This window comes from Gymnoscopelus braueri (genome assembly GCF_963280865.1).
Source record: "Gymnoscopelus braueri genome assembly, chromosome: 6".
Classification (NCBI taxonomy): Eukaryota; Metazoa; Chordata; class Actinopteri; order Myctophiformes; family Myctophidae; genus Gymnoscopelus; species Gymnoscopelus braueri.
In genome coordinates, this window is record NC_137607.1 from 15100976 (window position 1) to 15116976 (window position 16001).

Sequence of the window (16001 nt, forward strand, 5' to 3'; positions counted from 1 at the left end):
CTGGAAACCCCTCAAGGAACCCTGGGGGTCCCCTTACGGGTCCATTTGGTTTCATTTTACGCTCTCAAAAGGGGTCCTGTGATTGGATGCATTTCCTTACTTTCCGTCCTGTACAGTATAAAATGTTACAATGTTGGACGACGTTCATATAAAAGTTTAAAGTAATACGGTTTAAGAATGATAAAGTACTCTAGTAGAATCTCAGAATAACAATATGGTAATGAGCATAATACTGCAGGCGGTGGCAGTTGTTATTAAAAGTACACTGACAACCACTGTATTTAATAACAGGGCCGTTTACATTATACTGTAGTTCCATATTTGCAAAGAGAAGGGAAGTTAAGTGTGTGTGTGTGTGTGTGTGTGTGTGTGTGTGTGTGTGTGTGTGTGTGTGTGTGTGTGTGTGTGTGTGTGTGTTTTCACCTGTTTGATGGCAGTTACTGTGATGACAAAGAAGAGAGGCAGGCCGCTGGTGACTGGGGAAGTAGGGGTGTCTATCATCAACTAGAGACAAAGGAATAGAAAGACATAAATTAACGCAAAATGGGAAGTATACAGCAAGCGAGGGATTCAGAATGAATGAGAGAGAGAGAGAGAGAACCAGCAAGTTATGCTTTGGTGACAAAAGTGTCATTATTATAATATAGCAACCAGACGCCAGCCCAGCTGAGGTTTCTGTGAACACAGCAGCCAAAGCTATTGATTCATCACAACAAGAAGCCTAGTAGTAAACTAACATCGTCACCGTGTCAGCGTTGTTCTTTTCATTTCACTCATCCATTCCCTGTTCCACAACACTTAACCACATAAACCCTCTATTCCAGTGGTTCTCAAACTTTTACATGTTAACATGATATGCGAACGCCCAGCTCAAAATATTTTGTTCCAGGGTCCCCCCGGAAGCAAAGATTTGAGTTACAAAAACCATATATATTCAAAGTTTTGCACAAATTTCACGATTTTTCAAAAATAGCAGATGTACAAGCTCATAGCGCGGCACTCGGTGCCACGCTATGAGCTTGTAAATCTGCTATTTTTGAAAAGCCAAAGTACAAAATATGGATAAAGAGGTTGAAATGATTGTGACGCTATATTAACTAATTTTGCTGTGGAACCCCTGGTACCCCTCCAAGGACCCCTGGGGGTCAAATACTTTCATACATTCAAAATGCACTTGAGTAAAAGTACAAGGCATCGAAATGTACTTAAAGTACCAAAAGTAAAAGCACTCATTATGCAGAATGTCCCATTTCAAGTTTTCAAATGTATAAAAATCTTTTGAAAACAGCCGATCTACAAGCTCACAATGCGTCGCATCGCGACACATTGTGGGCTTGTAGATCGGCTGTTTTCAAATGGAGGAAATGTATACAGAGCTGAAGTGGTTATAATGTATGTTTTGTAATAATAATCAAAATCTACAAAGTAACTAGTAGCTAGTTTTCAAATAAATGTAGCGGAGCAAAAGTATAATATTTGGATCCGAGATGTAGTGGAGTAGAAGTAAAAGTATTGGAAAATGGAAATACTCAAGTAATGTGAAAATACCTCAAAATTGTACTTAAGTAAAGTACTTAAGTAAATGTACTTAGTTACTTTCCACCACTGCATGACAGTACGTATGTATATCGCCGAAGCATAAATCAGGCTGCAGAGATACGAGTAAAAGATTGAGCGAGCTAACAACAGGACAGTATAGTAGCCGACAGTGTCAAACAAGGAAAACCTCAAAAGTGTGCGTCAGTGTTTGGACGGTTTATTATTCACTTCTCACATCTCCTCTAAAAGGTCAGACCACAGTGCAAAACATGTCATGATGCAGAAGGTGCAAGAAGGTTAACATTTGCACGGATGAAATCAAGCAACATCACTGGAATATCTAAACCATCGGGTTCTCAAAGTGGGGTCCGGGGACCCCCAGGGGTCCTTGGGGGGGGGTTCCAGGGGGTCCCCATCTAAATGTGTTAATATAGCATCACAATAAGATTAACCTTTTATACTTTGGCTATTGAAAAATAGCAGATATACAAGCTCATAGCGCGGCACCGAGTGCCGCGATATGAGCTTGTAGATCTGCTATTTTTTTTTTATCGTGAAAATTGGTGCGAATCTTTGAATATATATATTTTTTTAAGTGAACATTTGTAACTCAGATCTTTGCTTCTGGGGGTCCCTGGAACAAAATATTTGAGATGGGGGTCCACGGCCAAATACCATTTTGGGGGTCCTTGACATGAAAAAGTTTGAGAACCACTGATCTATGTACAGCAGCCATATTGGAAAGAAATTGGGCCACTTCCTCACTTCCTTCACAGCTGTTACCAATAATTCTAATGAAGGCTCTGTTCCATTTAGTGTAGCACAGTGGTTCTCAAACATTTAGGAACCGTCATAACTCTGAGAGTGTACACATGTACATTTGATGTTTTTCTTTAGAGTTTATAGAACAGAGCCTATTAGCGTCATTGGTAACAACTGTGAAGGAAGTAAGGAAGAGGCCCTATTGTGTAAGACATTGTGTAAGACACATAAATAACTAGAAAAGTGCACTCTTCGGAGCGCAGATCTCTGCCAGGTCTGGTTGCCTAGCCAGGGCTGTGCCAGGGCACGGGGAAGCTGCGGGGTGAAATAAGAGTTTGTACGACAGACGGTGCAACCGTTTGCCAAGCTCACAAATGCATGGTGCTGCGGTGCATAATAAATCAGGCGCATCACGGTAATGACTGCAATGACGTAGCCTGCACATTTTCATTTATCAATATGTTCTATGAGCAGGACAGGGGTCAAGCCGATAGGCCAGCACAAATGAAGGGCAGCCAAAAGAATGGACAGAAAATGCTTTTATTTTTATCCCAAGTCGACTGATGCATGCTGAAGGCTCAACTCCTAGAGCAGGGGTGCCCACACTTTTTTAACTTGAGTTCTACTATTGAAATTGCCAGCTCAAGGTGATCTACCACTCGCGCGTGCATGAGTGGTAGGCATGGTGGTAGTCATGGTGGGCGAAATTTGTGCGGTTTTGGGTGGATTATTATTTTTTTTTTCTGGTTTTTGGTTGTTTTTTGTTAGTTTCTTTTCCGTTTTTTGGTTACTTTATTTCGGTTTTAGGGTTAGGGTCAGGATTAGGTTATTTAATTATTATTTTTTGCCTGATTTTACCGATTTATTATAAAAAAAAATGTAATTCATTCATTTTATTTACCAACCAACAAATAATTATTATCCCATTAATGAAAATACTTAAAACATTTACCTATGGGGGCTAAATAACAACATTAAAGGCGGTTACACACCGGCGAATATGCGAATATAGGCCTACGCAAAATTCGGACTCGTTCCGAATAATTAAAAGACGCTTTTTTCGCTCCGCGAAACTGGTGTGGAAGCTTGCATTGACTTTATAAGGTTTTAAAAAAAGACGTATTATTCGTATGAAAGAAATCACCCCGGTGTGTAAGGACCTTAAGGCATTAGGACTGTTTCAATATTTTTCCTGGCGCCCCCCCCCCCATTTAGTGCCGCGCCACCGTTTTCTGCCACAGCACCACCTAGAGCCTGGTGGCTTTTTTTTCAGGGGCATTGCAGGTGGTCTACCTGCGCAGCCTCTGCGGTCTACTGGTCGATCGCGATCGACGTAATGGGCACCCCTGTCCTAGAGTATGAACACAGAGACAGATCCCTCTCATTCCTTTTTAAGTCAGTGACACACACACACACACACACACACACACACACACACACACACACACACACACACACACACACACACACACACACACACACACACACACACACACACACACACACACACACACACACACACACACACACACACACACACACACACACACACACACACACACACACACACACACACACACAAAATCGCAATTATTTGAGATAATCGCAATTTTGATCGTTTCCATGTTGAAAGATTTTCAAATATTTAAAAGAGCAGGAATAGCAGATCTACAAGCTTACAACACATCGTAAGCTTGTAGATCAGCTATTTCTGCTATTTTAACATAACAAAATAAATATGTCATTTGTTTCTATGTTATTTGTCATATCTGCCCTGTGCAATTTTTTATTACGAAGCCTAACATGCTTCATTGTGTTCCAATGTTCAATGCCAAACACACAATTTATCATCAACTTAAATGTGCAATTGTGACAGCCCTCCACACACACACACACACACACACACACACACACACACACACACACACACACACACACACACACACACACACACACACACACACACACACACACACACACACACACACACACACACACACACACACACACACACACACACACACACACACACACACACACACACACACACACACACAGCTGAGGCCATGAATGACTGATCCCTGTGAGCGAGGAGAGTAGCGTACTGCTGTGCTTGGAAGCACATGTGTGTGTGTGTGTGGGGGTGTGTGTGTGTGTGTGCGCGCTTGTCTTACCTGTACGAGGAAGATCACGAGGAAATAGAAGTTGGCTATCCTCCTGAACTGCTCAAACAGATTCTTGGGCACAAAGTTCCAAATGGTGTACTGAGAGAGTGAGAGTGAGAGAGTGAGAGAGTGAGAGAGAGAGAGAGAGAGAGAGAGAGAGTGTTAAACCAACAGAGTTAGCTACAGTGTGTGTTTGTGAACCATGACAGTTATTAGCAGATTAGCATAACAGTTAAAACCCATATTCTGCTCCCACTTTATTCTCTGACGTGGATAATGATTCTCTACAAAGCCTACAGATTCCCTGGGGTCTCATCACTGACTAATGGCTCGGAGGATATTCCTCACAAGAGATCCATCCATTTTACTTAGTTTCCCTGAAGAAAAATAAAAAATAAATCCATACCAGATAATGATTACAAATGTGTAGAGGCATGTAATCTATTCATTTGACTGTTGTTAGTTAACATTCTGTACTGTCCAGTCGTTTAGCATTTTCCAGTTACACAGTGGCTAACACATTTTTAACACATTATTTTTCCTTTTCTGTCTTTCATATAAACTGATATGTGTACGACAGTCTGCATTGTTAGTAAAGGAAAGAAACCTAGATGAATTCAGTGATAGAACATACATGCACCAAAGTATTTGGTTATTGGTTATTTCTGTGTGTTCTTGCATAAACATAGAGGACGATGGGTAAACTTCTTAAAAACATAACCATTTGAAATCATAAATCATCGCTGATGGGAAGAAACCTTGTATCTCCATATTTAAACTTTAAAAGAGCAGATCTACAAGCTCACATCCCGTCACAATGCGACGTAGATCAGCTTGTGGATTGGCTATTTGCACCATTTAAAAGGAACGGTTTTGGACATACAAGGTTTACACCCGACAGTGACGAAATATCAGATGGCCCCCACCAGCATTCTGTTGACCCCTCTTATTGTGTTAATCACACATTCCTGCTGCTCAGACTCAATGCTTGAGCACAGCCACAGCAGCAGGAGGCTGAGTAAGACACCTGCTGAACTACTAATTAATTTGGCCTGACATTAGCGGCGTCTCTTCCAGAGTCCAGCTGAACACTCATCCAACCAAGCCTAACCAAAAGCCTGCTCTGAGCTCACTAATAGGATCAGATTGCACAGTCAAATCCTCAGCGTTCATTTTACTCAGGAGCGTACAACAATCTGAGTTACAAGTAGATAAATTAACACCGGAGGAGAAAACATTACTGCACACTCACAACATCGATCATGCACAGTATGTGCTATACGATCTATAAAATGAATTATACACTGCTAAGCCGACATTTCTACTGAACTAATTGTACTGTATGTAGGCAAATTTGGATGTACGGCCTTCTTTATCATTGACCTAAATAATGTAATGTTTAAAGTATTGCATTTTTAAATCAGTAATGTTTAACCTCCCTGTCAGTAGTTATAATACCTATCCTAACTCCTGGAAAGAAACATCTCACAATCTGACCCTGTGCATGTTAGAAAGGATTTAACATACAGGGATCAGTCTACAGTATATACAGTACCACTCTCTACTCTCTAATATTGATCAGTTAGTCTAGCACTCATTGGGCTTCATTGACAAATATTTTCTTACATTTCTACATTTAGTGTATTTCTGCCCTTAAATGAGTAGTTCACCCAAAAAACGACTTATTGTCTATCAATTGCACACCCCATGAAGCCTTGAATTCATGGATTTGTTTTTGTTGCATTCCTAAGCTAATAATTTGATTACCGTCTCCTACCGACTAATGTATCCGGTAGGAGACACAAAGTAGATTATTTGTGTCTCCTACCGGAAATACATACGGTCATCAAATTGTTGGCTTAGGAATATGACAAAAACAAAAATAAATCCATGAATTCAAGGCTTCATGGGGCGTGCAATTGATATAAAATAAGTCATTTTTTGGGTGAAAGGACCAACGTCAGATTCAGGAAACGTTTGCACAGCCTTTGATGTGTGCGTACCACAGGTGTACCAAATGTTGAATGCCACTCATTTGTAAACTGGCGATTGGCATTGATATTGATTGGAGGTTCTTCTTGGCTTATTGGGCGTGAGCATGCAAAGTTTCAAGCCGAGCAGTCCGAGATTAGCTGACTGTACACAGACGGACGGATATACAGACAGACCAAACGGGGACGAAAACATAAAAAAAGTGTATTAAAAAAAATGTGGGTTTGATATGAGTCAGAGTTTATCAGCCACGGGACGAGGGCAGGACACTGGAACACCGCCAACTGATATGGCGGTGTTCCAATGTCCAGTTCCAGCTTGATTGATCACTGAGGGCAAATACTGCATGTGCTTTGCATTTAACCAGCCTATCTGTTGTCCTGCCGGCATCGGAAATTGACAGGTTGCATCTTCATCATGGTGGTAAGACTATGAATTGTATTTGTATGGCGTCCATGTGATTAACCCATTACGAGTTGGATAATTGTTATTACAGCTTCATAACATCCTTAAAACACTGCTGATAGCCCCTCAGCCTCTGCTTCACTATTGAAGGAGGTGGTGTCTGTGGCTGTCCTGCTAAATATTGCAAACACTGCAGAAATTACATACATGCTGAAGGAAAGCTCTGAATGCTTCAACTAAATAGGTGAATTTCCCTTATGTCTTTCTTATCAACCTTAAAAAAATTGTAATTGGTGAAGTTGAACACTAACAGGCCTCTTTCTTTTAATTCTCTCCAAATAGCGAGGTATGGCATTACTGTAATTGATTCTGTTTAACGACTGACACCAGTCCAGCACACGTTGACATGTTAACCTTCCTACAAGCAACCAGTAGTCTCGGTCGCTTGATTCCACTGGAAATCTGATTTGGTTTTGTTAATGTCAACGTCTTCACCGATGTCCAACTGTGTAGGCTACCACATTTTACAAGCTGCACAGATTATGACAAAACTCTGGCTATTCTTTGTTTTATTATTATTACTATTATTATTATTATTATTTATTAGGTTTATGACATTTTATGACATGTTGAATGTTTAAAAAGTCTAAATAAATACCATTCTGATAAACGTTAATTCTGTGTAGTGTGTACACATGCTTTCATTTTGCGTTGGGAATGTGGGTCATGACTGTATTTCAGCCTTTACTATTATTAACCGGATAAGGAGGATGTCGTCTAACCGGTTGCAAAACTATCCGTTATACCCATCCCCAGTCCATTGTTGTCACTGGACAACAATTCCAAGTGACTTCTCCTTGCCCTGTGGACACACAGCCTAAATCAATTCCATGCTGTGCTAGAACATTAGATAAGAGGTTTTTCAGGCAGTGACCCCCCAACATTATCATATTGGAACTGAGGACCCCCTCCCCCCCCTCCCACTGAGGACCCCTCAACCTGACAAGCACTTGGAATTGTAGGAGTTGAGGCATTAAATGTCGTTTGACTTTCAAAAATGTTGCCTCCTTCTTATATCTCTAATAATACAACGCCTTAAAGGGGCAGGCGCAGTTTGGTATATTATCGTTTTCTCTGCTATGTTCTAGCAGACCACCTGTCCAATTCCCGCCACATTTGGCGTTACACATTGTTCATTATACATGAACAATGTTGGATTCGTTGTTTGGCCCATATTTTGCCTCAGTGGCGCACCACTCTATCCTGCAAAATCCTCAAAGTTCATGTGTCCAAGTAATAGTCCACGACATACTGTATGCGGAAGTGCCTTTTACACCTGTCTAGGCTAATAGGTCTGTGGCGGTGATACGTCACACACTTCACCTATGGGTTTATCAACCCATGTAGCGATCAGCTGTTTCGTCGTGTGCTCTTGCGTCTACTCTGGGCACATGGACAGTCTCTCTCTCTGTCTCCGGCTTCAGACAGCAGCCATAAATTTCACTTTGAAAAGTTAATCTGTGTAACTTAAGCAAATATTGTTTACTCTGTCGCTACCAGTGACATTTTTTTCTTCTTCAAAGTCAACGAGACAGAACTGCTGGCATTTCACCACGTGGATTGCTTGCCACTGCAGGTTTCAGGGCATATTTTCCCCCCAGACAGCAGAGACACACATTCGTTCCGAGTTATTACATTTTGCTTTCTGCCTCAAAGCCAAATGAAGCGTAGTATACCTGTGAGATGTAAGTGGCATTTGACTTTTTCCACTCCTCAGTGTTCATATAATATACTGTAGGCTATCCATTTTTCACTCAACAGTGTAAATGTAATCATTAAACCCCATTTTTATGCCTATAAACCAAACGCTGTGAGGTGTGACTGGCATTGAAATGTTAATCGACATCGACATCTGCCCGCGTGTGCGTGTGTGTGTGTGTAGTACAAGGAGGACACTTGAGCTTTGGAACGCCATATACCACGACAGTTATGAAAAGGACTTCATTTTGTCATTGGAATAATAGTATATAGCCTATAAGGTTGGATGACTGACGGATAATGTACGTCTACACGGTCTACTGTCTCCGTCTCCGATGTGCAGGCCAGGCTACTACAATTTGGACATTTGTGAGGTATTAAAAAGGTATTAAAAGTCCTTAAATTGTCACTTCACTGTCATCTGAGACCCCCACCCCCCCAAATCGTGTGGGGACTCCCGTCACGCCCCTGGGGGTCCCGACCCACAGATTGAGAACCATTGCATTAGATGGTACCTTAGATGAGATGATTCTGTTGTCAGCAAAGCGTTGCGGTACGTAGTGGCCATGCTGGGGGAAACGGTTAGCCACGTACACCGTCCTGGTCTCACTCTGGTGGGGAGGGTCAAACCCCTGTGGGAAGGAGGGACACAAAGGGAAGATGTCAAGCAGTTGGTCAAGTTTTGAATTATAATAAACTCATCGTGTTCTGCTCATTTAAATAATTTCAGCTCGTGTTTGATAGTGGGGAAAAAACAAACAAGAACTCTGCAGATAATGCCTGCTGTTTTCTACCTCTTCTTTATCCCAGAATACCTATGTGACAGGTGGTGTGAATAAACTTAGTACAGTAAATTAATCTGTGGCAACAGGCTAAAGGCTACAGGCTCGTTACAAGAAGAGCCTTACATGGCTATCATCACTTCTACCATGCCTGAATGTACTGAAGACCATGGAGAGATACACATCAGCAATTTTTTTGAAATAACAGAAAAGACGATATTGGCCGTGGGTGTATGATGGCATTGATAAAGGAAACACTGTGAACAACATGGCAGGATATGAAGCAGAGATGTACTGTTATCATGGCAAAGATTTCAACACACTGCCGTTAATGACACTATGGACAACCAACACTACACACACCCGAAACATCTTCAATGCAGCACACCAAACATTACTTCTGGGGATAATCGAGAGTAAAGCCTTAACACTTTTTTTCTGATTTGCTACAATAATTTTGTCGTTAAGTTATTTTTCCACTTGCGAAACAATTTAGTTTCTTAGAGTGCAGAGGAGATTCAGTTTAGGGGTGAGAGAGAGTGCAAGAGACAGAAAAACAGTCGTTACATCATGATAGTGCAGATGTATAGGAGGAAAAAACTGCATCCCTCTCTGCATTTAGTGATTTTTTTGGGGGGTGTTGGAGGGGAGGAGGATTTCTTCATCAGAACAATGAATTCAGACAACAGAAGAGGGAATCCAATATCCACCTGTGACTGTTGCAAGCAGGTTTACATATGGCAACTGCTGGAGAATTATGTAAACGTGCTATTTGATCCTGGTCTCTGACACACCCACACCACACACACACACACACACAAGCGTGAGGATGTAGCCTAGCCACGTCACTCTCACAACACAGTGAACACACAAGAGCCAGCTCAGCTCATGAACACATGTAAACCATTAGTATCTGCCTTTCTCTGCCGCTGTTTTCACAACATCGTGCTCTTGTAAAGACAAGATGCACCATACACACCACCACACACCTTTCTTTAAGCCATTAAGACCAGGAACGAATCTGTGTCATTTTTTAGATTTCTTTAATGCTATTCAAAAATAGTAGATATACAAGCTCATAGCGCGGCACCGAGTGCCGCGCCACGAGCTTGTAGATCTGCTATTTTTGAAAAATCTTGAAAATCTTGTGCAAATCTTTGAATATATATCTTTTTTAAAGCGAACATTTGTAACTCAAATCTTTGCTTCTGGGGGTTCTACAAAATGTTTTCTAAATCCTCACAGTTTTTTGGAAAATGTATCTGGCCGTGGACTCCCATTTAAAAATATTTTGTTCCAGGGACCCCCAGAAGTTGTTTTAAGAGTTAAAATGCATATTAAAAGATTTGCACAATTTTTTCAAAAAATAGCAGGTCTACAAGCTCATAGCGTGGCTATTTTATTATAGCCAAAGAAATCCACAATTTCCCTTTGGGGATTAATAAAGTATTTCTCATCTCATCTCAAATTAAAAAAATGACACAGATGCGTTCCCAGTCTTAATGGGTTAATCTTTCTGGTTCTGTCTGTTTATCCAGCTAAGTTGTCTTGCAGTCTCACAGTGATGTGTGTCCAACAAGCTATCAGTCCTAGGAAATCAACAACTTTCTCAGCCCAAGAGTTGGGAAATGAAGCCTACACTCTTACTCTGTAAGGACCTCAATTCTAACATGGCTACTGTAATGTTTATGAACTCTCTTAATGTTAATTAACCTCCTAACATCCCATTGAAGTTCCTTGGCCGCAGAGTCCAGTATGCTTCCAAAGATTCAAGATTCGTATCGTTACATTTTATGTACGAGAGGAGTAACCTTATTCGGTTTTGTTCCTCAGAATTGTGGCAGCAAAATCATCAATAGCATCGTGCAGTTCTAGCAAATAAGTAAGTGAAGCAGAGGAGACGACAACACTACTTGCTTTTCATATCTAAACCAGCTTCTCAACAAGAATTCTAAAACACGCAGGCTGTTTAAATTGTTTTAAACAGCCTGTGTGTCTTTCTTTTGGGGGTGCTGGGTAGGTGTCAGTGGTCAGATAGTGTGTCAACCACATGAGTGCAACATCCCCAGGTCTATTCTCGCTGGAGACCTAGGTGTGGCATCATGTCCTTCCCCTTTCTCATGCCTTCAGGTTCCTGTCTCTCTACTAGTGTCTACTCTGCCTAAAATCAAGGCAAAAACGAAAAAAATGCATTCAATATTTAAAACACCAATATAATAGAACATTGTATAGCAAGCCAAGTGAGAGGTGAAAGATAAACAGTAAGTGCCGTCTGTGAGTGTGCATGCGAGAGAGAGAGAGAGAGAGAGAGAGAGAGACCTTCTTTTTCAATTATCTATGCGACATTGCAACTGTATTATTTTCTCAATTTAGGGTTGTCCAGAACAAGGCAGATAAATTAGAGATTAAATGGTATTCCATCAATGCCAGCTTGTTAAGGAAGGTCTTAAGAAGTTTTTCAGCACAATCAACTAAATACAGTCAGTCAGTGGGGGGGATTATAAAAGCTTACAGTTAATCTACAAACTCGGATGTCAGCAGGATATACGATAGCCTATATGAAACAAATAGGTGAAAACAGGGTCCTTTGCTATTTGTATTTACAGTGATGTAGTCTTGTGCACATCTACAATAAACCACGTAATGCACTACACACTGACAGACAAGTGGCTGTCCATGCTTGCTGGGCATAGATATCGAGTTCAATATAGAGGAGAATAAAAAAATATAGAATACTTTGTTTTAGTCTACAAAAAATGTAAACGGCACTTTTGTGCTTGGTTTCTCCTTATGTATGTATGTGTGTATATATATATATATATATATATATATATATATATATATATATATATATGTGTGTGTGTGTGTGTGTGTGTATGTATATGTATATGTATATGTATATGTATATGTATATGTGTATGTGTGTGTGTGTGTGTGTGTGTGTGTGTGTGTGTGTGTGTGTGTGTGTGTGTGTGTGACACTTGCACAGTTTATTGATCCTGCTGCTTTGTACATCTGATCTGCACATGGTCACTTTGCACATTTGGGTGAACAAATTGCTGTTTTTATCGGTTATGTATCAGAAACTGACTGCATAAGGAAATGCTGCTAGTTATGATAAATGATTGTGCCTGCCTAAGACAAGTCCCTAAGTATTAGGTTATAGTCCTATAACTGTATATATATTCTCTTTTTATTATTGTCATTCTTTTTCATTTTCTTGCTCAACGTTTTATTTTCCTTCGTTATACAGTATGTAGCACAATCTGCGGGCCAAGTCTCAACATCAGTAACAAATACATTTTCTTGAATCTTATGTCCCGAGCTAGCTCCAGACTAAATTATTCCCTTCATAAAAAGGCCAATAAAAATATCTCACTGTGTTGTAACCTCAGATCACACTTGGGACAACTGTCCCTTACTTGGGTTACCTTAAAATCTGATAGATGCTGAGTGGTATAGAGCTTGTTGTCACACTACAGCCACCCAAGGAACCATATTAATTCACATTGGCCCCTGACCAAAAACTAACTTCAACTCTCCATTCCTGTTCTCCTTCACACTGTATACCAATGTCATCGGGAATTAACTGATAAGCAGTAAATGAATAAATAGCACTCATTTTATCGTCCTGTTCATATCAAGGTCAACCAACCAACCAACCAACCAACCAACTGTTGGTTGATATATTTTCCACTGAGTTAAGTATGTCATTTAATGTCAATTAACCCATTAAGACCGGGAAAGCGTCTCTGTGTCATTTTATACTTTGCCTATAAAAAAAATAGCAGATACACAAGCTCAAAGCTGACTCTAATATTTGCTTCTGGGGGTCCCTGGAACTAAGTATTTTGAGATGGGGGGGGGGGTCCACGGCCAATTACAAATAAGTTTCAGTTAGGATTTATGTCAGAAACATAAGTGTTTTGTTTGCTTTAAACAATTATTTGGCTATCAGGTCAGAATAAATTGTATTTGTACTGAGAACAGAACAGGAGAAAATACAGCAACAATACATGTTGGCCACAGTTTGGAAGCACAGGGACAGCCCTGTACACTACAGTCAGGGTTTTCTGCTGTATTGTATAGTCTCTGTATGCAAGTGACACAGTGTTGCAAAACACAGTGTTGTTGATACAGTATAATCAATATTTCTGCAACATACGGGTTATTTGTCCCGTCTAAACTCTTTAACTGAAATCAAAGAAGTGTATACACTGTCAGGTCACAGAATGCATTAATATAAAATGAATTCATTTCTCCATTTGGGCTGTAATTTTGAGGTGAAGTGGGCCACTATTACCTATTGTATAAAATAAGCATCATTCCTCAAATAAAGTTTTTTTTCCCATAATACAGGCAAACAAAATAAACAACATGAAAAGTATGTGTGGACAACATTGTTTCTAGTTACATGCGAGACAGACCAACAATGTAGGCCTATATCTTCTTCTATCTATGATTAGTTCCCTGGCTAAAACTGTTTTTCTACCCTTGCATTTGTTAGCCTGATGATGGTGGGATCTGAAGAAAGGTTGCAGCAACTGTGGAGCCACTGAGTCCATTCCACCAGGCTGACACCAGGCTGATGCTGGCGGAAGCAACCCTTAATGAAATCACCTTTCTATAAGCCATCCTTCCTTCCTTTGCTAGGAATTTGGCCAAGCCTTTAGACCTTTATCAATATCGCAGTGTCATGCCCTGGACTATCATACTATAGGCAAATTCTCTATAATGTGCCTTCTCAGCCTCCTCCTTACTCATTATTTATTCTGTCTAAATTACGCTTGCCCAAAGTCCCCAATTTCCTCCTCAGTGTTTACATTCCCCAGGGAAACACGACAGGGAGAAAATAGACAAAAAGGGGACACTATATGAAACTATAAGAGGGGGCGGCAGTGGCTCAGGGGTAGAGTGGCCGGGTAGAGTGAACTGGAAAACCACAAGGTTCCCAGTTCGATCCCGGGCTGGGGCGCTCCCCTAGAGTTAGTGTCGAAGTGTCCTTGAGCAAGACGCTGAACCCCTAATTGCTCCCGATGAGCAGGTTGGTGCCTTGCATGGTTTCCTCCGCCATCGGTGTATGAATGTGTGTGTGAATGGGTTAATGGCACAATCAATGTAAAGCGCTTCAGATAGAAGCGCTATATAAATGCACCATTTACCATTTATAAGAGCCGAATCAGCCGATAATTAATTAATAGCCCAAACTTGTAAAACACAAGTATCTTCTTTACACTTCCTGCTGGAATTCTAGATTGACAACTCAACAGACTAGACCAGAGTTCAGCATGTCGGACGTTCCTTCCGTTTGGACACAGGAATGAAGGAATCAAGGACCTTGTTCCAGGACCGTGTTCCAGGATTTCTCCTTTGCAAGAAATCCTGAACAGGCATAATACATGTGCACAGAAACATACTGCCACAACTCTCTTTCTCGCATTCTCTCCCTCTCTTTTAAACAATAAAAATAGGAAATGCATGTCAGCCGACCCAAATTAACTCAAGTTTAACCAGTGATGTATTTACTATTACTGTCAGGCTTTGTCAATAAAAAAAAAGTACATTAAGTGCTTTCACACTCAAGAGCACAATTCAAAAAACAGTAACACATAAACTTTCAGTGGTAACTTACTGAATATAGACACTTTTTAACTAGCCTTGTCATTTCTGGGTCTATTTGTAGACATAGTCAATATTTCTCTACTTGGCCACGAACGTCTGAGTCCATTTCTCTGAACCGTGTAGTAACAGTGATGTTGTCATACTTACATGACAGATAGGCATCACTGACTCAACCTACTTTAAATTCAAAGACAAGCCCTGCTGTGAGACAGTTTTTTTTTCTTTCTTTTTGACTCATTGACGTAATTTGGCTCATATCTCCAGAAATGTTTAGCAGCTCACTATGGCATAAGCCAAAGCTTGAGTTATACAGTACAATAAGAAGAGCTGGGTGATATGGCCAAAATCAAATATCACAACATACGAAATATAAATATACATATATATATATATATCGCATTGTGATGTCTTCTTTTAAAAATGTCCACCAAAAAAACATCTACAAGCTCAAAATGCGTCACTTGTAGATCGACTATTTTTGACACATTTTTAAAGCTCAAGTGATTAAAACTAGGAAAAGACAACACTTGTGCCATATCAACTATCCAAATAATTCCCAGACGATATCTAGTCTCATCATGTCACGATATCAATATAATATATATTGGCCAGTCATAATGGTTTAGAGACCCAGCAGCTCCCAATATCACAATAAACAATTAATTAGCAGATTTTTTACAATACAAAAATATAACAGCTGGGCAGATTCCTAAACAATAATTGGGTGCAGTAATATGCAGAACTTCTGCTAATCAAGTTGCTTTCATTTGACTTTTCCCTTCATTTTATTTAAAATGACAACATTCTTACCATACTATTATATTAATCTGACATAGAATTTAATTTAATGTATTTATGTTCTAAATTATTGTTAATATTTTTTTTAATGATAATTATTTTAGGTTTTTTTTTTGTGGGGGGGGGGGGGGGGTCCTCTATAATGTTTTCTCAATATCGGACATTCTAATACGTCACC

General features: G+C 40.2%; 1 protein-coding gene across 1 annotated transcript in view; it reads right to left on the minus strand.

Moving 5' to 3' along the window:
- atp11b (ATPase phospholipid transporting 11B) overlaps positions 1 to 16001 on the minus strand; it is an 88261-nt gene that overhangs the window by 70341 nt on the left and 1919 nt on the right. The window contains exons 2-4 of the mRNA XM_080431213.1: positions 9137 to 9253; positions 4476 to 4565; positions 424 to 504 (exon numbers count right to left, since the gene is read on the minus strand). Of these exons, the coding sequence (XP_080287339.1) occupies positions 424 to 504; positions 4476 to 4565; positions 9137 to 9253 (288 nt within the window). The remainder of the gene's footprint in view (positions 1 to 423; positions 505 to 4475; positions 4566 to 9136; positions 9254 to 16001) is intronic.